Raw genomic sequence first — 26487 nt, forward strand, 5'->3', positions numbered from 1 at the left:
TTTTATGGTGCACTCCTAAACTAGATAAACACAATCTTTTTCAGCTCTTCATAGCTATCGATAGAAAGATCCTTGGGTTTATTAAGCTAGTTGAGAATCTTGATGGCTCGTAAAAGAGCAGCGTTTTCAAGCCTGACTACCAGGCCACGAAGGGTAAGAATAAGGGTTGCGATCGCGATTCTCTAGGGCACTCTAAAGCTGGCAGTCAAAAGCTTTACTTTTTCAAATAAATTATTAGTTATTAGATAATAAATATAATCTTCTTTTATTTATTAGTATGTTTTTAAAAATCAATCACTACACTACACAATGAATTATTGTCACGTTTATTTATACGTATTAGGCATACCAATGAAATCCTTTCGTGATAAATTATGCAGTTGCTCTCTTATCGTATAATTTTACTACTAACTCGTAAAATTATCTGAAATTTTGCCGGAACGAAAGTTGTTAAACCAAAAACGAAACTATACTAATCGCGTGTTTTAGTTATTGTATTTGCACTACGTCCTTTATTTAATTGTTGTAAATAATTGTACATTCTAGTTTTAATACCAAAATAAATCTTTTTGATAAAAAGTACAATTACTTTTGCATTTAACCAATAAGAGAAAATATTGAAAACTTATATATACAAAATTCATGAAATATCTTTAGAGAATTTTATCTGAAGCTTGACTTTAATGCTTTTAATAATTGCGAGAATACTCTTAGACCTTTCAGACTTTTTGGGTTATAACATTTTTAAATTTGACATTTTCGGGTTTACCAACGAGTAGTGTGAATTTATTTAGCCTGTTAGATTCTAGAAATACATGTTTGATAGTTTTATTGTACCTGTATTATTATTTATAGCAATTCATCTGCGCCATTTGTCGCAATTTAAAGGTCATCATAAAGACACTTGAAAACCGAGAAGAGATATCTCTCAGACTACATCATAATCAGCTGGTTTAGAAATGTATTATTTTGTGCAATCTGTATGTGTTACGTGTATACATATATCAACATTAAACAAAGCTGCATCGATTTTACTACCAGTAAATAATAGAGTGATGCGTGCAATTCATATCGGTAGCAAACCAAAGGTCATAATAATGCCTTCGTCGGTTGCACTATCGCGTATAACTTCTATAAACGGAATAATCGAGCGCTTTCTAGCGTCAAAAATAATAACGACCACCCACAGAAAACCGATAAACCCTCCTTTATTCATATCTCCACTGCCTAGCACATGCAGAGTGTCATCCTTCAAATATTCCACCGAACTATCCGCCGATTTGCAGCTGGCGTATAATGTATGCAAAATCGATTATGCGAGCCGTTAAAAAGCGGCGCAAAATTTTAATATACATATTGCGGACGAAAATTTTATAACGCGGAATGAATATTAAAATTCAATGGAGTGGTTGGGATTTTTTTTTCTTAGCTGCGGTGGCTCGAGTGCAAGACCAACAGGCCGGCAGATGTCGGTGTGTATTATTCATGAGCGCCGACCCTGTGGAAATCACAACCAGGGCCAGACTGGAAGAAACTCGCCGGCAAATCGAAATGACGTGTTTATTTTCGGGTCGGCGTGAATATTTCACCGGTAATGCACCGCAGCCGGCGGCGGCGAAGAAAAGATTGAAGAGCCCTGGTCTGATTTTGGATTTGGTTACGCGTGCTACGAATTCCAATAGATATGTTTAATATATTTATATAGTAAGAAATTATTTAACTACAAAAAATGCATGCTACCCTTTACCTACTAATTTAACATTACAATAAAAAAAATTACAATCTACCCTTATTACAATTATTTAAAATACAGAGACATACACACATACTTTATGATTAAGAAAAAGGTACATTTTATAATCATTTTGATGTTCATAGCAAGCAATTACCATAATAAAATTAAAATTAAAATAATGGAAACATACTGACTACCTAATACAATAATAAAAGCACTAATCACATTTTATATATATTATATATTATTTTTTATATATTAATCATTATTTTATTAATAAAGTATATATAATCATATACATTCACTAACTTACACGGTCTTACCTGAAGAATCGAAGCTATGTTGTTTCGCTAAATAATATAATACATTTTCGACGCCGCGTAAAATACCAGCTGGTGTTCCTCAAGGAAGTATACTTGGCCCGTTTCTCTTCATTCTATATACTAATGATATTCCAATGGTAAAAAATACTAAACTCTCAATGTACGCTGACGACACCGCAATCCTTACTTGTTCTTATGGTCTTAAACCTATTGCAGTCAAACTTCAAAAATCCCTTGAAAACTTAAAAAAATATTTTATGAAATGGAGAATTAAAATTAATCAAGACAAAACAGAAGCTATAATATTCACTAAACGTAGACAACCCTTGCCTGCACCCATTAAAAGTGAACAAGGGCATAACATTGAATGGAGAGCGAGCGTTAAATACCTGGGTATACACCTGGACTCCAGACTAAAATTCAATAAACATATAACTGAACTCCGGTCGAAAGGGCTCGGCGCCATTGCGGCTCTAAAATCAATATTTAATAGAAAAAGTGCGCTTACAATAAAAAATAAAATTCTAGTCTATAGACAATAAATCAGACCTGTTTTAACTTACGCTTGTTCAGTGTGGAGTAACGCGAGTAATAGTAATTTTAATAAACTTCAAGTAATCCAAAATAAAGCCATAAAAATAATTTATAATACACCGTTTTATACTAACCTTAAAAAACTCCACACCAAACATTTAATTCCTACCATTAAAGAATACTGTTATTATCAAACCGAAAATACTATAAAAAAATCTCGCGAGACCACGTAAACCCACTAATTTCAAGAATCGGTGATTACGACAAAGCAAAACTTAAATTTAAATACAAACATAAAATGCCTAAGCACATATTGCTTTGATGCAGTTAAGCTCATCGCAGTGTCATCAGTTTCAGGTCTACAGGGCTAGGTTTATTTACCTTTGTATGTGTTTTATTTTGTATATTATGTATTTTGTATAATTTGTTTTTTTCATTTGCTTCATTCTTTTCCAAAATTTTTTTTTTTTTTTTGGATTTTTCAAATTTGTAAAAGGTTTTATGTATTTTTCCTATAATTTAGTATACTCTCGTATAATTTATTATTCTTTTTATGTTATTGTTAACTTAACAATTTGTAAACAATGTAAATGGTTATGAACCAGTATTGTGCATTTAATATATCTGTATGCTATTTTACCTATGTCTATTTAAGAAATAAACTTTTATAAAAAAAAAAAAAAAATTCACTAACTTAACTGTTTACTTTAAACTACTCAACTTTCAAATTACAGATCAAAAGCAAAATGTACTTTATGTTTAATTGTTTTCGCTTATGTTTATATCAATTCGCATATATTTTTATACTTTTTAAATATAATTTGGTCAGTCTTATTAAAAAAAACTTTCTAATGTTACTATAACAAAGTGTATTAAGTATATTATTTTATAAAATTATACTGAATGACTGTCAGTAAAAAATATGTTTTTATCGTGTTACATAATTTCGGTCAAATGGTTATTACCGGTGTAAATATCGGTTTAACTGTTTTTTTTTATGTTAGTTTCATGACAACAATACCAGCTAACCATATTAAATTTAGGTTTTGTAAAACATTCATTAATTTTAAGATTAATTATCGCTCTTTTATCATTTTATAAAATATTTACTTAATATTATTGCATTGGCATAAGCCACTAAATACGTCAGTATTTATGTTAAATTGCATAGAATAACAAAAAAAAATTTTGGGTTAAGAAATATTATTAAAATATAAAAGTTTTTTTTTACTTATATAAATATGAAAAATGATATAAATTGCAAGAACAATTACATCTATTATAATAATATGATATAATCTAGGTATAAGTATTACTCTATACAGAATCAGCAAAATCATAGATTTTTCTAACCCATTGACTGCAAATTTATTCTAACAAACTACGATTTCAGAACAGGAACAATCATGCTGTGCATTAAATTAAGAAAAAATTACTTTTAACTGCAATTTAACTTTAAAAAAATAAAAAAACTAACTTATTAACTGTTAATATATTGGGAAAAAAATTAAATATAAAATAGGTCATGTGGCTCAAAACTGCTATTATTAATATTATATTTATAATCAACCACGAAGCGTAAGAAAATTAAAAAAATGTATTGGTAATATTTAAATACTGTATATGAAGTAAATAATAAAAAAAAAAATATATTGTCTTGAATTTTTTTTTAGTTAAAATTATTAATGAATTTTTAATTATCCAAGACGGGCGATATTTAAAAAAAAAATATTTAGCTTAATCATCGCTTTTTTTAATAATTATAAATACAAATAATAAACTATTATAATGCGTTTATTATGTGGTTCACTGAGGTAGACGCAATTTAAATAACTTGAAAATTATAATATATTTCAAACTAAATAAAAAAAATTACACAAGGAAAACATTATCTGAGGGTGCAGACCCTCAGCGACGCGCTATCTACGGATTGCGCGTTCAGTTCTGCTCATCCTCTGGATGTTTGAACGCCTAACTGACACTTAATGGATTTTATGGCACTAATAGCGCAATAAGCCTTTCTTGAAGATGCCTTAAATGTGATCGCAATCAATTAAAATTGAAAGCTCGGCTTTAAGGTTAGTATTTTTAAAAACGGGGGGCTAGCAAAGCACAATTGGTTTTCGAATAGTGACCCTTTGATATTATTAGCCTTTTATAGGAGCATTGTTAAAGGACTCTCGTCCTTGCAAAGTGTGCTTCTCATTTAAAGACTAAAATTGTGCTGTCTCCTCTGGTTAAAATTCAACTGTTCTGAAATATAACTCAAAACTATTTTTACTTGTATTTTTAGAATTTTCCGAGAGAGCAGTTTAAATATGGTATCAAAAACATTGTTATCTCATTAAGCGTAGCAACAAAAAAAAAAGTATGGATGCTAAAAATACTTTTAATGTTTGTTTTAATATAATAAACTATTAAATATCATATAATTAAATTAGTTATCAATAGCATTTTATATAATCAGATTAAATAAAAACCGTCACTTAAAATTATTTTCACAATATATTTTCATTAGTATACAATCAAAACTGACACTTAACATTAAAACTAACTTATTGTTCATTAGTTAAATTTCAGCTTTATTAATATTTTATATTGAAATCAGCTAAACATAGTCAATTTGGTTAATGGTATAAATTGGAAATTAAATATGATATGTCACCATGTACGATAGTTTGGATATCTCGACGGCTAAGTAAGTTTTCATAAAAAGTTACGGTGTTTAATTAGCATAGTAGCAGTATGAATATGAATTAAGTGCTCCGACATGTTTTATTAACTTCGATAATAATTTCAAGTGAATTCATTAGGTACAAATTACACTTGAATGGCATTCGATTCGATTTTGATATTGTAGTATGTCATAAACATATAAAAAAAGGCTTAAATACAGTTGCACACAAGGATAATTGAATATGTATGCGAAATTCCAACTTAAAAACAATTTTTTTCTTACTAAAATTTTGGTTGTTTTAAAATTTATATGGTGATTTTTATAAAATACATAATAGATCAAAAATATTAATAAAGCTAATATGAAAAATTTTTCAAAAATAGCTAAATATATGTATAAGGTACAACCAAAATTAAATAAATAATTGTTTGTGTGTATGTCAGAAATGATAAAAATGGTTACATATAAAATATGTAAAACGAGACATTGTTTTTAAATCTGTCAATGTTTTTTTTTAGAATTAATATTAAATAATTATTACTTTTATATTATTTTTAATATAAAGCTTTGAAAAAATATATAGTTTTTAAATTAAACTAATTTAATACAACCTTTAATCCAAATTATTGTATCATTTATAGTATTGAACGAAATTTTGAGAAAAACATTACGCTAGCTTCCATTCTCTCGACTTAAGCTCAAAAAGCGGCTATAGTTTATCAATGTATAAAGCCATGAATAAAGCGAAAGCTTAGATATTTAAATATTTAATAATAATAATAAAAAAGCACATATTCGAAATTATACATATGATCCATTTTCTACTATCGATTCAAAGAATAGAGGTTTAATATAAATACTGGTTTTCCTTTTGTATGAATAATTATTTATTTACATTTTAAAAATAAACTTGAGCTTATTTGATATACATACGAGTATATGTATTTGTACAAAGTTACTCTTAATGTAATAATATTATTAATTTCATAACGGACATTGCTCAAATTGTTTTAAGCGATCCTCAGTTAACCGCTGCATGGAATATTATATTATTTGCAACGAAAGCAAAAAGACAGGTCATGGGTCGGCAAAAGTGAAGCGCTTTTCTTTGTAATATGAAATGAAAATTTAATTAAATAAAAATACCTAATGTTTTTTCTAAGAAATTTAACTGCGAGCAAAATTAAGGATTTTCTTTATAACGAATTAATTAAAACAAAACGTAGAATATACTGAATAATCTAAGAACATTGTTTATGTATTTGTAATATCTAAAATAATTAGTGATAACAATTATTGCGTCAAAAATATATATATATTATTAGGTAAATTAATTTTATATATTTTTTTAACACTTTACCGACCGGCAGTTTCACTACCAGACTTACGCTAAATACCGGCACTTTTTCGCAAAACTTCGCGAATTTTACTTTTTTTATTTAAATTTATGTATCTTTTGATACGGTCCGAATATTTCGTTGAATTTTTCTAGACATGTTATAAATGTATCAATGCATCAATTCAAGTTATTATTAGATGGTTCTCAACATGTGGTTCGCCGGAAATAAAAAATAATTATTACTTTTCCTTATTATTATATTTTTAAAATGATTATCTTGATTTTAAAATTATAAAAACGAATAACCTAGAAATTTTAATAAAAATAATTTAAATTGAGTTAACCAGCGGTTCTCAAACTTTTTTAAATTTGTAAAAACTTTTTTCAAGCAAACTTTTCTTTTGTATTATGACATTTTTACTAATACGAGTTTACTAATATATAATTCATTTGCAATAAAATATTCACTAACCGTTGTAATTCACTCCATCGTAATGTGAAATTTTCCAGGCACATACACAGATAATTTACATTGTCTTTCACGTGTAAATCACTTTTCACAATAACTAGTTATATAATGAAAGTTTAAAGTTTCTCGATTTTTTACTGTTTTTCGCAATTGCAACAATATTACCCCATATCGTTTATATTTGGTTTCAAATATTCGTAATTTTGCATTTCTCAGATATTCTGGTAAAACCCGATTCTTCCTTATGGTACCACAGATTCTATTTTTTTTTTCATATATATTTTTTTTGCTATTTCAAGACTGTTATAAAAATCGTCCATATAAAGATGATGCCATTTGTATTTATTGTCTGATGTTAGATGGGATATTGAATCTTGTAACGAAATTCCAGGTCCTGAATATATTTTAAATTTCGATATGTATCCTGACACTAATTCACATACCATTCTTATCACTATACCATACTTTGTGAGCTTACTGGGGTTGTATACGTGAAAATTTAATCTTCCACACCATGGGATCATACCCTCATCCAGAGATATGTTTTGGCTTGGTTTGTACATATTTTTTAATCTTTCGGAGAAATAATCAATTATTTTTTGCACTTTGAACAGTAATCCTACATTATCAGGAACATTTTCATTATTGGAAAAACGCAGGTAACGTAATATTTGATAAAACCTATTTCTACTCATGGTTTTTGTAAATATCAAGGTTTCTATTAGTGGATTTATTGTCTAATACAGGTGTAATGAGCCTTTTTTTACCAGGCCCATTAGCAATATCAACTCAAAACATTTTTTTAATTCTGGTACCGTTACATCCACCCATTTTTTAGATTTTATTTGCAGTTTGTATCTGTTGATGTGTTGATTATGGTGTCTATTCGTTTCTTCTGCTATAACGGGAAACAAATCATCTTCAATAAAGTTTTGTGTCTTGTAAAGTGTCTTCTAAATATTTTTCTTGTTCATCTTCCTCATTGCTCATGAGCATCATAGCATGTGGACGATTTCTTTCATGAACAGAGGAGTCTGAATCACTATCACTATAATTTTCATTGTCACTTGGAATATCTATATATATTTAACACTATATTAAATAACAGAAACTGTAATTATTTTCAGGTAGATTCTACACTCGTATCTAACTAAAAAAAATGTTTTATAAACAGTTCGTAATATTTTTCGAATATTTACTCGAGCACACGAAGACCAGATGCACTTCACACGATAGTATAACTTAAACTTAATTCTTATCCATAAGTTTTTATGTGTATCGTGCTAATAATTCAAAAATAATTACTCGAAAAAATTCCCACTTTCTAAAACAATGTGTCACTGAGATTCGGTATTTCCAGTAAGCCAGTATTATCTGACGGGAGATAATATTTACTCACAAAAAATATGTTGGAATTTCCTTATAACAGGATAGAAAAAAAATACAATAGAATCTTACTAATCTGACAATCTTGAGATTCTCAGTAATCCAATACTATCTAATGGTATAATAAATCTCAGTAATCCAATACTATCTAATGGTATGATAAATTTTTAGTGTCTTGTACTTTTTATATTTGTACATCGTATTTTTTAATTTTATTTAATTTGACTTTATTTCTAAATAAACCCATTTACCCAATAAATTATTTTTAAATATACATATTTATATGTTTGTGTATAAAATATCATATTTTTTCTTTTTTTACACCGTCCGAAAAAAAAGTGTGCAGGATAAAAGTTTTTAGAAATTTTAAAAAGTTTGAGAACCGCTGGTTAGTTCAATTTAAATTATTTTTATTTAAATTCCTAAATTACTTGCTTTTGTAATTTTAAAATCATTAATTAATTTTAAAATCTAATAATATGGAAATGTAATAATTAATTTCTATTTCCAGCGAACCACATGTTAAGAACCACTTAATAATGGCTTGAATTGATGCATTGTTACATTTATACCATGTCTAGAAAAATTTGTTAAAATATTCGGACCACATCAAAAGATACATAAGTTTGTCTGGTAGTGAAACTGACTGATGAAAGAAATATAAAATATATTTATAAAACATTCGCATGTGTCTAAGTATAATTTAAAAAAAAAAATAAAAAAAAAAATGAAAATTCATACATTTATTTAGTCATCTCGTAAAAAAAAAGCAAATAAAACACTAAACATATATTTTTAACTTGACATGGAAACGAAAACATACACAGGACGCCAATTGGCGTCTGCGGTGTTTAACTTTCGGCACACTCAGGACGCCAATTGGCGTGAGCGGTAGGTAAAATGTTAATATCTGTATCATTGTCAGTATTTATTATAAATACATATATAATAATCAACAAACTGATATCAGAAACATAAAGTTTATGTACATTATGTGTGCAATGAAAAATTACCAAATGTCACCAGAAACGATATTTATGTCGATAAATTTTCTTCCGTTACGTAAATAATCTATCAACATACGTCATTGTGCATAATGTAGTTTTGACATTATGTATAATAATAGTGTACGTCGGTCGTATCGCATATGAATATGTATCGTACGTTGCTGCTGCCGGACATCAATCATTGTCCATAATAATTTATTTCATTGAACGCCGTGTAGTTTGTCATTTTTGCTTGCCTTAGTGTCACTGTACCATGATTTAGTACTTTAGTGCCATGAATCCTTCCCCTTTTCTAGACCGTCATTTTTCTCCCTGTCTCGGAGATGCTCCGATAAAGTTGCCTCTGAAAAGCAGACATTTCAATTTTTGCTCGCATACCCACAACTGTATTTTAAATAGCTTACTCATTTTTCCAAATTAAAAATGTAAATAAAAAAAAAATAAAACAACTTAAGTGGGAACTAAGATATGCATTTTTCAGCATATAAAACAATTTAAGGTTGTTTCTATAGTAATTTTCAATATATGAGAAACGCAAAAAATTTTAATAGTATTTTCTGGTATTAAAATAACAATGTTTTTTGATTGTTGCTATTTTTTTTAAATTATTATTATATACTTTATTTAGTCTTATATACCTATATATAGTATAATACAATCACAACATAGAATTTAATACGAGAGAAGCATTTATGTCAAATCATTTCCTTTATTATTGAGCAAATAATATTATTCCTTATTTATCATAGGAAAGTCACAGCAAATATACGCCACAAAAATTCATTAAGTATCAATAAGATTCTATGGAAAACATTTTCTCTTTAAAGCACAGTTTGTATAGGTCCCTGACTATTAAATCTCATATTTTTATATTTTTATCGTATCTGTGAGATCTAAATTAGTGTCCGTTCAAACAATCCTTATAGCGACAATCAAAATCTAAATTTATACTATTCTTATGCTCTTTGAAAAATTAAATTAAATATAATGATATTAACAACAGATGTAACCTTAATGGCAACCGGTAAAAAGAGCGTGCGTCAAATGAGCGCCGTCATTTAAGCGCTGCGTACGTCAAATGCGCAGTCATATGAGCGCTTAAAAAAAGAAAGCACGTCATAAGAGCGCAAAAATACTTAAAAATAGCAAGTAATGAATATTTTAGGAATTAGGTGTACAAAATATAAGTAAATTGTGAGAAATTTACAAAGAATTATAATTCACGAAATATAAGCGGTAAAATTAGTATTTTATGTGCCAGAGCGTAATGACGATTGAAATTATTAGTCAATCAAAACATTAATATTTATTAATTATTACGTACATATGAAAGTATGGCTCCCCATCCCCATACGTACAAAACTTAAATCCTTAAACCGACGGATCCCAAAAACCAACCGCGATGCTGTGAAAATTGAATATTATATTTTATTTTTCGTTATTTATCTCAAAATGTTTTTAACGAAAAACCTAATTTCACGGTGATTTTTTTATGAAGTCCATATTGGGTATAAAAAAAATCTAAAATTCTAAAAATTGCCAAAAAAAGCACGAAATTTGCGGAAAAAATAGTTTAAAAATACAGGTGTCTGTAATGTGACGTAATTTTGAAATAATGTTCTATTAGAGTACGCTCGGGATAAGGATTCCGGTTTGTTATTGTGTGCGTGAACTGTGTGGCTCAAAAGAATTTCGCTCAGAATATGTAATTTTTTTATTTTAAAAGAAAATAAATGTTTATTTAACATACATACATCTGAGCTAAGTTGGAAATTTCAACGGACAATTAAAAATATATTATATAATCGAAGAAACCAGAGATTGATATCATTAATTAAATATTTGCAAAATTCAAAATCTTTCACTAGTCAAAAAATAAAGAAGTCTTTAGCTATTCTTCAAAAGCAAAAAGATATAGAATAGGCTAAAAAATTATTTGCAGATTGTTTAATGGCTCGACGACTCTATTAAATCATTAGAGTACATTGAATAAATTAAAAAAATATCATTTGCGCAACGATAAGAATAATAACTTTTTTAAGCCTTACAGAGAATAGTGTAAAAAACCAACAACGTACGGATTATTGAAAAAATAATTAAAATATTTTAATCCACGGGTAAGAGAACAAATAACTTACAGTGAAAATTTGAAGCCTTGATATCAATTAACCCAGATATACCCAATAAATTGTGTTCTCTTAAAATTTCATTTATAAATAAAAAACAGTGGCACGAGTTTAGTGACCTACCCATGGGACAGTGGACATATCTCGATTAAACCAATATCAACACAAAATTATTTAAAATGAATTACTAGAGAAGATCGAATTTCTGTGCCACACTGCACTTTAATGAGGAATACCAGCGTTGACGAATCAGCGACTGTCCTTAAAAGAGAAAGCGAGACAACGAAGTACACGCTACATCGTTTCTCCCTCTCATATACATGTACACGCACACAATAACAAACCAGCATCCTTATCTCGAGCATACTCTACACATTAAAAATAAATGTCAAACTAATATAAAAAATATTTTTATAATTCATACAGATTCACCAATTACTACTTTAAATTTTAATATCATAAAAATAATTTTAACAAGTTCGTATCGTCCGTGTCATTAGCCAATGTCATGTGTTGGTATGAAATTCATACCAATGCTGTCCAGGTTTATACTATGAACCTGGACAGCAATTGCTTGCTTGTACAATTAATTAAGGAGGTTGCAATTAGGTATTTAAAAAATCATAGGTAACTCCACTTTTGATAATTTCACAATATAATTAAAATGAATTCGGCAAAATTAATGTTTTAATCCTTTGCAGTCACATTTATTTTCAGATGATTTTATTTATCTTACACTCTGCGGTTGAAATTTATATTGAGCTTTTTTTTATTTTTAATTTAAAGAGAGACTATTTAAATGCCTTATGTTTGTTCTAATGTTGATTTCGAGAGGTTTGATCTTCATACAACACTGTACTGACAGACAGAAGAACAAGCCTGTTACAAAAAAATTTAACCACGATGGCAATATTTAATTTTTAAGATTGATTTTAATAAAATAAAAATGAAATTTAAGCTTATTTTACTTCCATGTATAGTATTAACTTCCACAAAATGATTAATTTGATTTTTAAAAAATTACACCTAATTTAAAAAAAAATAAGAGATAGAGTGTAGTCGTCTATAAGAGATGAAAAAAAAGGTATGACGGGCCATATACCTTCCCTATAACTACGCATTCAGTCGAATCGATAATTATTTGTCAATTTAATGAAACATTACAGAACAAATGTAATGATAAATTCAAAATCAGCGTTTCATTTTAGTACAAAATAAATGTATATCGTACGTATGAAAATGGGGAGCAATACTTTCGTATGCAAGTAATAATTAATAAATAATGTTTTCATAGCCTAGTCATTTTAATTGTTAATACGCTCTGGCACATAAAATATTCTTTGTAAATTTCTCACAATTTACTTATATTTTATATACCTAAATCATAAAATATTTATTATTTAATTTTCTCCAAGTATTTTTGCGCTCTTATGGTGTGCTTTTTTTTGTCAAACGCTCATATGCGCATTTGACGCACGCTATTTTGTTGCAGCGCTACTTTGGTAAGCGCTCTTATGACGCAGCGCTTATAATGCAGCGCTATTTTGTCCGCGCTCATTTGTTACGTTGCTAACCTTTATAGCTAATGGTACAAATATTTATTTTATTTATGTATAATTAATATTACGCTGTTACATAACAAAGTTAACCTAATGCATTATAACATAATATTAGCCAACACCTACGAATAAATATTGTGCAACACCAGCCTGAAATTGAAATCAGTGCCTTCATTATGTATTAATGCTTTCAATTACTGCAGTAGGTTGCAGTCTGAATGTCAATATAAATAAATGTATATATGCTTACTTGAAGTCTATTTATAAAACGTCAAACTGATCTATAAAAATATTTTTATATGCTTTCTATATTTATTTACTAGTACCTTCACTATGTATGTTTTATATATTGGCAGTATAACTCCATTTAGTGGTAACAAAATTATTACTAAATAAATAAAAATCAGGACATAAGCACACCTAAAGTATACTTATCCTAATATTGGGTAAATTGGATAAGTTTGTTTCCAAAAAACATCAGATATATTTTATTGAAATGGAACAAAATCAATTACTCAACTCTTATTGTCTTTTAAATGGACATTGAATTGACAGAAAAATAAACACTAAATGCAATTCAGTTAATAAATCAACTCAAAAAATATAATATTTTTATATATGAATAAAAAAAATGTTTTATTTAATAAATGCTAGAATAATGTTTATTAAACATTTTCAACTATGTGATGTTTAACAAAGACAATATTTATTTAAAATTGTAGTTTAATTATTTTCTGCCTAGGGTTGTAGAGTTAATTAGAATGATTACCTGGAAATCAAAACATAGATAAATGCTTTTAGATTTCTCTGCTAATTGAGGGTCTACAATAATTCCATTGTGAACGCTACATATATTATAATTGAAATTTATGATTTTTATTTTATACACCAGTTATAATTTACTTGTTCTCCTTTGTTTCAGAATCAATGTTCCCGCAGTTTGCCGAACCGATACCCAACGTGACAGTTTCCGTCGGAAGAGATGCCTTGCTCGCCTGTGTAGTCGATAACCTCAGGGGGTTTAAGGTAATTTATTATTACTTTTGTTCATTGTTAATCTTCAAGACAAATAAATTAGGCGCGGTAGTACTCGCTCGTATCTTCGCGCTGCCTCCTTTGAAAATTTCCGAGAAACTTTCCCCCATAACTAATTAAAAAATTCACCTCATACGCCTTTGATTAGATTATAAATTTCAACTAACACTTTTTTTATAAATATAATGAATAAAATAAGTTTTAATTTTCAAATTTAATTAAACAAAAATCATATCACGTTTTCTCGTTATAACCGTTGGCTTGGCTTATTTTAATTAATTGGACAGTTAATAACTCATCAAAGGTTTACCTTTAACTGTCTTTGAGATGAACACGAGACGCAAACAAATTTATTAAATTCTGCAATGGTTATATTCATCGAATGTTATATATATTTGTATATGTAGTATATGTCAAGTGCAATTAAATTAAACACAAAATATTAAATTAGATAAGATAATATTAATGAGATTTTTGACACTGCCCAGATTTGGCTAATATGTTCAAAGTCAACATTATATGTGGAAAAAGATGAATAAGTGTATCTAAAATTCGAATTGACTGGTTCAAGATTGTTCCCATAACATTATATGTAATAAGTCTCTTTGAACAAAAAACTTGAACCTAATTCCAGAGTCTAGAACGTGTCAAGAATTCTTTAGAATAAATAATCAATAAGTTAGTGCCAAGTAACAATGTGAAAATTCTGTTAAATAGTTAAAAAATTCGATAATAATTATCTTGAGATCTACGTGATAGGATTCATGTGACAATTACATATTTTACTAGAATATATTTATTATTCAAGATATAAAATAGTTTTACGATTGTGCTTGAATTTCCAAATTAGGTGGCGTGGGTCAGAGTGGACACTCAGACTATTCTGAGTATTCACCACAACATCATATCGCAAAACCCTCGGATAAGTCTATCCTTCAACGACCACCGTTCATGGTACCTGCACATCAAGAGCGTGCAGGAGACGGACCGGGGGTGGTATATGTGCCAAGTGAATACGGATCCCATGCGATCGCGTCAGGGTTATCTACAAGTAGTTGGTAAGTTCACTTCTATAAATATTACCATTATATCCTATATATCAATAAATTGAAATAAATGTATTTATTTAAGGATCTTACCTCATAAAATATATTTTTAAATAAACTGGAGTAAAATTTTCAAAAATATATGTATGTTTGAGATATATTTTAAAAGTAAAGATACAATCATAAAATATATTTATAAGTCATTTTATTTTTCTATTGAGTTGACCTATATATTACGCAATAGTTATCATGGACCTCTACGTATCACAAATAAATACTTAAAGGTCTATCCTAACATTTTTTCTTAATTTTGTAAAAGCATAATAGTGGCTACGATAGAACTATTACTACTTAATTTCAATCTTCAATATATGAGAACAACTCGTACATTAGAAAAAAATTGTGGAGAGGAGCATTTAATACAAAAATTTTATCGTTAATTTATTTATTTATTTATTTATTTATTTAATAAAATTATAACCATCGTGACCTGACAGGCAAACCCAATGCGTCACGATAGTCAAAAGTACTAATACATCATAATACATACAAATATAAACAAGACAAAACAACAGACACAAATCACCTCAACAGGTGTGCATTGTCCCATACGAACTGAACCAAAACTCCATATGTGCAAGAGAAAATGTCAATATTACTATGGACAGAATTTAGCAGATAAATAGCCTTGGCCAGAGAAGAGTTGGCGAGTGCTCCAGTTCTAGACTTAACAGGCAAGAATAGTGGACGCGACCGAGAACTATAACCACCTTCAGGAGCCCACATTTGAAGCTGCTCGAGCACTGAAGGATTGTCTACGATGCCCTTGAGCAATTTCCAGAAGTGTTTAATTACATAAACACTTCTGCGAGTCGACAAAGAAACGTATCCCAGGGCTCCCAAAATAAAAGCACTGGGAAACAAAAACAGATAATACCCGTATTCCTTCAAGTATAAATATCGAAGAAATTTACGTTGTGCTTTTTCCAGCTTCAATTCATTACATTGATTCATTACGCCTGGGATCCAAATGATGGAGCTAGTTTCTAGTATGCTGCGGACTAGAGTATCATAAAGAGTGCGCAATACTAAAGTATTCCTGAAGTAACGCGCATTTCTCAAAATGAAACCGAGCATTTTTAAGGATTTGCTATGAGTCTCTGCAATGTGCTGGCTAAATTTCCAACGTTCTTCGAAAGTCACTCCTAAATCCTTAGTTGAAGAATACCTTTCCAGAAAATATCCGCCTAGATGGTATGAATATTTTGCCGGCATTAATGACCTTGAAAATGAAATTGTGTGACATTTCTTTACACTGGAAGGCAATTGGTTATAGCAAGCCCATTTCCATATAGTTGAGATCCTCCTGAAGGTCGAGGGAATCAGAAATCGAATGCATTTTCTTGTAAATTTTCAAGTCATCTGCATATAATAAAAAATCTTAATGCTCTATTGATGTTTCTATGTCATTAATGAACAATAAAAACAACAATGGACCCAAATTGGATCCTTGAGGTACTCCAGTAGGGGTCTTATATCGTTCTGAAAAGGAGTTATTATACTTGACGAATTGATATCTATTGGTCAAGTAATTTGAGAATAGATGTATATGATCTTCAGAAAACCCGAAATTTGATAACTTTTTTACAAGTAAAGCATGGTTAACTTTATCAAATGCTTTTTCAAAATCTGTGTATACGACGTCCACTTGTATACCAAAGTCCAATGCTTTTGAAACATAGTTAGACAAAACCATTAGATTAGTGACAGTGGATCGAGATTTACGGAAACCATGTTGTTGGTCGAGAAGCATACACCTGCAATGATTAAAAATGTATTTATGCAAAACAATTTCAAATAATTTTGCAGGTGATGAGATCAAAGCTATTGGCCTGTAATTGTCAATCTGAGATTTGGGACCCTTTTTATGAATCGGAGTGACTTTTGAACATTTCCACAATTCTGAAAAACAAGAGGATCTCAAAATTAAATTAAATATAAATTTCAGAGGCTGTAAAATACCAGACTTGCATCCTTTCAGAATGTCGTCTGGAATAAAATCTGGTCCCGAGGTAAAAATGGACCAAGAATGATGGATAACAAAGATGACCATGAACGATGAGTTTCATCGTAATTAGAATTAAACTCAAAATGTGACCCATCATTATGGTATACGGTTTGAAAATACCTAGCAAATCCATCTGCAATCTCTTCAGAACCTTCAAAATTGATGTTGTTCTAACTCATCGATGACAGTAAGGATTGGCTATCGCGTTTCTAGTAAACGAATTTTCAAAATTTTTTCGGATCTAAAATTATCGACTTTTCACAGTCTCCAATATAGTTCCGATGGCAATCGGAAATCATCAATTTTGCACGCGATCGCAGAGTACGAAATTCTTCATAGATGAGAGAATTTCGTGTTCGTTTCCAGATTTTATGTATGACATGTTTTTTTCTAAGAATTGTAATTACCTCATTCGAGAACCATATTGGATAAATTCTATTAGTCGTTGGATATCTTCTGGAAAAACACACATCAAAAATACCATAAATTAATTTATAAAAAACATCAAGAGCAGAACTAACATCAATTGTTTGATACAATTGTGTCCAATCCGTACGAGACAGCAAACCATTGAGGTGGTCAAAATCCACTTCCCTAAAATATAATTTAATAAAGCTATAGGAAGTATATAATAGTCATAATAAAAAAATGCGTAAAAGTGGTAAAATCTAAAATAAAAGGGAGAAAAGCCAAATCATTGTAACGTATATACAAAAGAAATTAATGATTTAAACGATTTTAATTACATTTTAATGGTTATGTATCTATCGTTTTAGGCAAAGAAAGAACTTAAGAAAGAATGAATTTAGATACAAAATTGCGTTTAATTTCATGCAAATATTTTTTTTATATTATTCATTTTAATAAGACTGAAAATAAAGCAATTTCCGTTTAAATGTATGCAAACTTATCTTTTGAATTCATCATGATATTGTCTGCTTTTTTAACATTGAATCGAGTTCTTCTACAATTGTCAACAACTATTCGGTCTGGGTATCATCTTTATATTATCTAAATTAATTTGGCTTTATCATTTTCTTCATGCTATCATATTTTTATGGCATAATACCATTAACGTCTAAGCATAGCTACACCAATTCTTTATTTTTGCGACCATTTATTCGAGTTAAAAAATGCAGAATCAATAGTCCTAAATACCGATTTATATACAATTTCAGTATATATACTCTAACTATAATATTGCAAATATTTACATATAATTTCTATATACGTTGATAAAATGTTTTTTTGTAATATAAATAATCATACGTAAATGATCATACTTAAAAACTCTTTGAAGCTCCTAATGTATTTAAAACTACCTACTTATTTTTAAACTTTCGTAATCACAATTAGTCAATTGGATGTTCAAGAAGAATTGCTTAATAAATTAAAGCAATACATAGTCTTACAAAGATCGAATTAAAAACATCAGTGTTGACTATTGACTACAATATAGCAAAACTTATTTAAATTGCTTTCGTCAAGAATCGTTAAAAGAAATAGAAACACTCAATTAGAGAATAAATGTGTATATAAAAGTATATAGAATTAACGATTTTAATTTATTTAATTACTTATATTAGATTAACTCAAAACTTAAAAAGTAAAATATTAATTATTTAACATAAAATCGTATCATATACCAAAATTAAATTTTTTATGCATATTTATAAATTAATTTTAATGTTATTTTATAATGTTAATAATAGTAAATTTTAATATTGTTTTATTAGTCAATGTGTAATTACCTAATACATGTTTTACAAATTGAAAAGCGCTTTATATATATTTGTTATGCTACCATTTTCAAACGCACACATACACTGGCAGATATGAGAGTTTCGCCTATATAAGCATATTTTTTTTATGCCTGTATACTTTTTGCCCCCAACGTGAGGTAAAAGACCGTCCAATAAACCTAATCGTTTAACATAACCCTTTCGTTCCAGTGCCTCCGGTCATAATCGACGAAAAAACATCGACAGACTTGGTGGTTAGGGAAGCTACCAACGTGACGCTAGTTTGCAAGGCTTCCGGTTATCCAGAACCGTACGTGATGTGGAGGCGGGAAGACGGTGAAGATTTCAGCTATAACGGAGAAAACGGTTAATATATTATTATCACATTATTATTATTATACCAATAATATAACGTTTACGTGGCACGCGCATCTACAAATTAATCTTGCGCCCAATGAATAAATACTACACGATTAAAGCTGAGTGTTAATATTGAGTGTCACGCGATCGCATATGCGTAACGTTGTGTTTACATGTAACTAAAATCGACTGGCATAATTGTCACAAACGGTAAAATTTTGCGAGAATCTTAGTAGCACATAGAACCGAATGAATGCATACAAAAATGCACTGAATATTTGTAAATATACGTAATATATATTTTTTCAATGATAATCAGCTACAAGATTTTAAAATATAATGCAATTTTTGCAAAAACGCAGAATTTTTATTTATAAAAATGAGTAGTTGTAAGCATTATTGTATAACAGATAGACTAATCAACACCTCGTAAATATTTATTTCGATCGGTATTGTGCCCGTCCAAAAAAAATTCTTTGTATGAATTTGGTTAGAGTGAAGTAAAACAGCTAGTAAATCATTGTATGGGAATATATATACAAATTGTTTTGATTTTTATTTTCACACTTACAGTAAAAATAAATTAAATAAATGCTTTGTTAAATATTATAGTTAGTTTATAATTTTTACAAATAATAAAGACAGCATCAAAGCTGTTAAGAGTCTGCTCCGTATTTTTTTATTTGTCAGAAGGCTCATTAAAATATAAAAAGAAGTAAATATGATTTTCTTTAGTTGCAAGTTTTAGAGTCGATACTACATTACATTTCTTTATGTTTTTTTATTGTGTAGGAATATATTTTTTTTTAAATGTATGTTTGGTAAAAATTGTAAAGCAATGCAGTGCAGACAGCGCAATATCAACGACGTATTTTTTAACGATAGTGTAAAACAGGGTTGTACAACCTTTCTTGGCCACATTGCCCGACTAAATATTGTCAAGGGTGGCATATAAAATTAAATATTTATTTTCTATATTGTTACCCATATTAACAATATTGTACAACAAGCTAAAGAACATTATTTAAGCCTCCTAAAGCATTTTAGTGAAAGATATATTGTGGAAGCACACATACTGGGGATCAAGATTAACTACTACAAAAGGCAAAGAACTTAGAGAGGCGATATGAGAATTAAAATGTGATTTTCCTACAACTTATAAACCAACTTATTGGCCCATTAATACTCAGTTCTTTATTTTCAGAAAGGTGGCAAACAGCTACCTAGATATAGAAGAGAGCCTTGAGCTAAGTTCTGATCATTTACCAGTGATTTTTACTTTTATTATATCAACTCTCACCAATAAAACAACAGATTGGAAAAGCTTCAGAGTAGAATGAAAAACAACATAGAGCACAATGTTTATTTAAAAACATAACAACAACTCGAGGAAGAAGTTGAATACTACGTAAAGGACATACAAAAAGCAGCTTGGAACAATACTAATAAACTCACACATAAGCAGTAAGCAATAATTACACAATAGATGTGGTAAATGATAGAAGTAGGGCAAGGGGAATATAGCATCAAACCAGAGACACCAATGATAAAAATATTCTAAACAATAAAGCGCAGCAATTAAAATGAAAAATTTAAAAACTAAAGGAAAATTCGATTAATGATCACCTAGATAATTTAACAGCATTAAAAAGATTCAGAATATTATTTATGGAAAGCAATGAAAAGGTTAAAAATACCTATATGCCACCCATTAAAACGATAAATGGAGACTGGGCGAGAGATAACAATCAAAAAGCCAACGCTTTTGCTAATCATCTTTAGGAATTCTTCAAACTCATCGAAACTAAAATACAAGACAACGACACAGGAAGTGAAATAGAAAACCATGAAAACGAAGAAATATATTATGTTTCACCAACAGAAGTAGCTGTAGAAATACTCACTAATATTAATTAAAATAAAGCACCCGGATTCGACTTAATAACTGGCGAAAATATAAATAATTTTTCATATAGTAAAACAAACATATTTAATTTACACATGGCTTAGATTAAAACATGTCCCCAGTGATAAAGATTCACAAGCCAGGAAAACCATTAAACGAAGTAAAATCGTACATACCTCAATCATTGCTAACAAGTATATCTAAAGTATTTAAAAATCTCCTGTTAAAAAAATTAAAAAATAATAGAAGAAAAAATCTATTCCTAACCATCAGTGTGGACTCCAAAATTAACTCGATTAAATGCATTGCATCACTGATTTCATATAAAAAGCACTAAAAAAAAAAATATATTTGTTCAGCTATTTTTCAGAAGTTGCACAGAGGCTTAATTCAAAAACTAAACAGTATACTACCAAAGCATTATATAAAATTACTTGAACTGTACATTTGCAACAGCTTGTTTAGAATTATGCAAAAAAACGAATATAAGAAATAAAATAATAAGAGCTGGAGTCCTACAGGGAAGTGTCCTAGAGCCGATACTATATTCGTTGTACACGTATGATTTGATACAAACAGAGTATGTAACAATTTCAACATTTGTGGATGATACAGCAATCCTGGAAGTGGGAAAAGAAATAGCGAATATTACCGAAAAACTGAAATTAGCCGCAGTTAAGATCACCAATTGTAGCAAGAAATGGAAAATAAAGTTGAATGAAATAAAATCGGTACATATCAATTTCACAAATAAAAATATAACTGATCAATAGCAAATAATTATAAACGACAACACTATCTCACTTAAAAATACAGCTAAATACCTTGGCATGACCTTGAACAACAAACTACGATGGAAGGAACATATAAAAAAAGAAGAGCTTGAATTAAAATATAGAAAGCTATGTTGGTTTATGGGAAGAAACTCCAAACTAATAATATACAATAAAATCAAGATATACAATCAAATCCAAAAACCAGTTTGGGTCTACAGCATACAACCCTGGGGATGTGCCAAACAGTGCCATGTTAAAATGATTTAAAAATTGCAAAATAAATGCTACGAAACATTGTAAATGCTTCGTGGTATGAGCCATATGTACATAGTGACTTAAATAGCGAAGACGTCGCCAATGCTTTAAAACGTTTTGCTGCTAATTATGAAGCAAGGCGTTAACAGCACGTCAACATCAAGGCAACAAACTCCTCAATGTAGACAACTTGAAAAGACGGCTGAAGAGTACTAAGCCTTTTAAACTGGTCTAGTTATCATTTAATGAAACTCATTTACTATTAGTGATTGTGTAGTGTAGAGCAGATAACTTTTAGACGGCAATGGGTCAACATAGTGTTTAAAATATAAATTATTAAATATAAAATAAAATTAATTGTTAGTCATAAGCATGACCAGTTTTAATATATTTTACAAGTATTTTATGCCGAATTCAGGTTGAACAACCTTGGTATAAGATATTGATTGCTGAGACATCTTAAAATACACATAGCTTTACTATTCCAATAACTTAATAATCGAGATGGTAAATAAGCTGAATATATGGGTGCCGCATAAATCCAACGAGTGTCAGACAAGAACTTGCCTAAAATCTTGATTTTTGCTGTTATTATGGCATTATAGTGAATCATTTTTACACTGTATTGTTACATGTTATTCAAAATATATTTTTTAAATTAAAAGCATTGGGCAAAATGGTTGAAAAAAATCCGAAACAGAATAAGCATAATTTTTTTACTATATATTGGTCTAGCGCTAATATTATTTTATTATTTGACTCAGTTCAATAAAACCTAATAAATCTATTACAACAAATGCTTATGTCGTATAAAATGTCGTACATGCAAATCTAGTACAAAATTTTCTACTCAAACTACAGGAAATTTACTTAAAAACTCACTGTCATTTACTGTATGCATGGACTTTTTACTATGTTACAACTATTTATTACAAAATAATCTCAAAAATCTGTAGACAATACCTTTGCCGATTTAATAGCTAAATCAATCATTCTACCAGTAAGATGAAAAATGGCGCATAATTTAATTATTGCACTGTTTTTTTTCCAGGTATAATATAACAAAGTTTTGATTTAAGATCAGAGATATAATCTGTCAAAATATTATAAATATTTCTTTAAAGCTGTATAGTTTTAAACATGTATTTACTGATCTCATATTCAAGCGATACAATCAAATCAATTAAAATATATTTTTTAACCTTACAAGCTTTTCAAAATTTATCAGTAAGGATCTTAGGTGGATAAAACAAAGAGATACAGTTCATAGAAAAATAATAGTGAAATGATAAAATTACAGGGGTATATTTTTATCTTGTTGCTTAACTGGTTTCTTTGTCAATAAAGTCAAGCAAAAATATATTTATGGAAATACAGAAATAAAATTAGTTTATAGATATGTATTACTTATATATATATTTTATGTTAATTATCAATAGTTTTAATAATTAAAATATATAAATAAATATTTTTCAGTACTCACACATTTATTTTTCTTAGTAATATGATGATTTAGTAGACCTACCTATGTATTTTATCACCTTTACCTATTAATGATTTCGCTGATAATTTTAATTTGGTATATATTAAAATGTAAGCACAAAGATATGCTAGAAATTAAATAAAAACATCACTCTTAATAATAATCAGTAAATGGATCATATTTAATTAAGCTTTAGTGAATTTGATCTTACATAAATAAGCTCTAGTAAACGGATCTTATTTAATTTAGCTTTAGTAAATTTGACTACGTAGAAGAATTAATTTATATACGTGGTATTTATACGTAACATTTGGTGGGATTTTCTAGGACCCTGGATCAATGGATCAAAAATAACAATTTTTAATATATTTAAAATGGAAGTACAAGGAAAATTAGTTATGAGATAAGTTATTACTTAAATCAATAAATTGTAATTTAAATGTAAACTACTGATGATTATTTGTCATTATTTTAAAAATATAATTTTATGTTTTATTATATTTTTTTTTATTTGCACACATATTAGAAATCAGAAAAAAAACATCACGGTTATTAATATTCAGCAAATTCTAGGAATTCCGAATGAATAAATTTTAAAATATAACATTCGCCTACCGATAAACAGATTAAACGAAAGTAGTTTTCAGAATTATTTATTTTGAAGAGCAATTATGCAAATAGACTCAGAAAATAAATGGAATTCCCCACTCCAGCGTTTTTACTGACGTTGTTGTTGCGATAATTCAATTCTACTGAATATACTACACGTGGATACTATAATTATTATTATTTTTTTATTAAATAATTCTACAACAGTAAATTTGATCACGTAGAATCAATTTATGTAATGTAATATTTAGTGAGATTTTTTGAGATATTAGATCAACTTTAAATTTAATTTACAAAATACTTGAAGCCAGAGGACATATAATGGAGGTTTATACCTAATTAGTTATAATTAAATTAATTAATAAAAAAAGCTTAATATGTAAGCGGCTTAAGAACCACTGATGAATTGTTTTTGTCATTATTTTAATCGAAATCATAAAAGAAGCTTAAATAAATTTTAATAAATAAGGCGATTATTTTATTTTAAACTCATTTTGCTTTCATATGAATAATTTACTTGTATTTTTTTGCATTTTTGCTATTGATTTGACTGAACAGCTATTTACTAATATAATAAAATACTTAAATATAAAATAAAAGCATAGCAAATAATTTCTTATAATATTTAGAGCAAATAGATTTACGATTAGGGTATATGTAATTTCTGAGAATTATTAAGCACAACTACCCCACATCAAAATATATGCAAATTAAACAAATTCTCAATTTATTAAAGCATTTTCTTTTAACTTCGATAGATATAAAAAATATAACAATAGATTATTTTCTAGCTATTGAACACAAAGTATATATAAACCAATTAAATACGCATTAACCGGCTATACGAATTTTGTGCTAATTTTTTATAAAAATCTCGCTTATCACATCTGTTTTGCATTTATCGCAAAATGTAAAATTGTTGTACTTTACTAATGATACAGCTGAAATCAGCGTATAATTTTACATATTAATCAAGTAATATTTTAATTTCGGCTTTTTTGTGTATGAAAAATATGTAAAATAGATAAAATTACAAAATTTAATCCACCACAGAATTTTTTTTTTAAATGTTTATAATTTTTATTTTACACGTATACATATTATACTTTCACAGTAACCGTTTTTCCGTTGGTAAATTATTCTAGCACGGATATCGTTCGCCTAATTCAAACGGCTGCTTAATTACCGGTAGAATATGCCTAAATTCAATTACGAATGGTGTGAATTGTTTATGAGGCGTAGTCGTGAAGTTACGAAAATATACCTTGGAATTGTATGCGTATATTTAGTTTTTCGTCCCTCATAAAATTAAGGTTAGCGTTGACCCAACAACGTGAGAGATGGGCTTATATTTGGACCGCTTCTTGACTAGAAATTTCGTTGAATGTAATATTTAACGAACTCTAACGTTTTATAGCCGGACGTGATCGATGTGGCACTCTAAATGTCAATTAAACGAAAAATAACTCATACTTTATGCAGGGGTTGGTCTATATAATATGATTAAAAATATATAAATTAAAAATAAAAATATGCATTTTCAAGATAATTTTAAATTATATTAATTCAATACTACGACTAATAATAATATTGAATATATTTGTTAAATTAATAATAAATGATATGTAAATCTACTATAGAATAAAGTAGAGATGACTTTAAATACATAGATTATGTTTTAAATCTCTCTAAGATAATAATAATTAAATAAAAAAATACACATTTTTAAAAAAAATTAAGCAAGTCCTTAAATATGTTTTAAATGATTTTTTATTATACTAGTTACCTTAAATACTAAAATACATAAAAATGTGAAGCCATTATTTATTCAAAACTGAAATAATTATGAAAAAATAATTTTATATAAGGCAAAAATTATACGGTAATATTATACTTTTTTTACAAAATAATAAATAATTATTTTATTTTATTTCATAACTGTATTATTTTTTATAGTCTATAATGCCCTTCAAACTAGAAGTTTATATAGTTTTGCTTTGCATTCATAATACTATTTAAATATCGGCTATGCAATAAATATTAGTATGTTTT

At 28.3% G+C, this 26487-nt stretch overlaps 1 protein-coding gene across 2 annotated transcripts in view; it reads left to right on the top strand.

Annotated features, from left to right (window-relative positions):
• LOC148239485 (lachesin-like) overlaps positions 1-26487 on the top strand; it is an 89026-nt gene that overhangs the window by 50991 nt on the left and 11548 nt on the right. For both annotated transcript variants that reach the window (XM_088185676.1, XM_088185681.1), the window contains exons 4-6: positions 14078-14181; positions 15041-15248; positions 19257-19412. In XM_088185676.1, coding sequence (XP_088041802.1) covers positions 14078-14181; positions 15041-15248; positions 19257-19412 — 468 coding nt within the window. The remainder of the gene's footprint in view (positions 1-14077; positions 14182-15040; positions 15249-19256; positions 19413-26487) is intronic.

This window comes from Plectrocnemia conspersa, unplaced genomic scaffold (genome assembly GCF_051122295.1).
Source record: "Plectrocnemia conspersa isolate PC_06_02 unplaced genomic scaffold, ASM5112229v1 ptg000001l, whole genome shotgun sequence".
In the NCBI taxonomy this organism is placed as follows: domain Eukaryota; kingdom Metazoa; phylum Arthropoda; class Insecta; order Trichoptera; family Polycentropodidae; genus Plectrocnemia; species Plectrocnemia conspersa.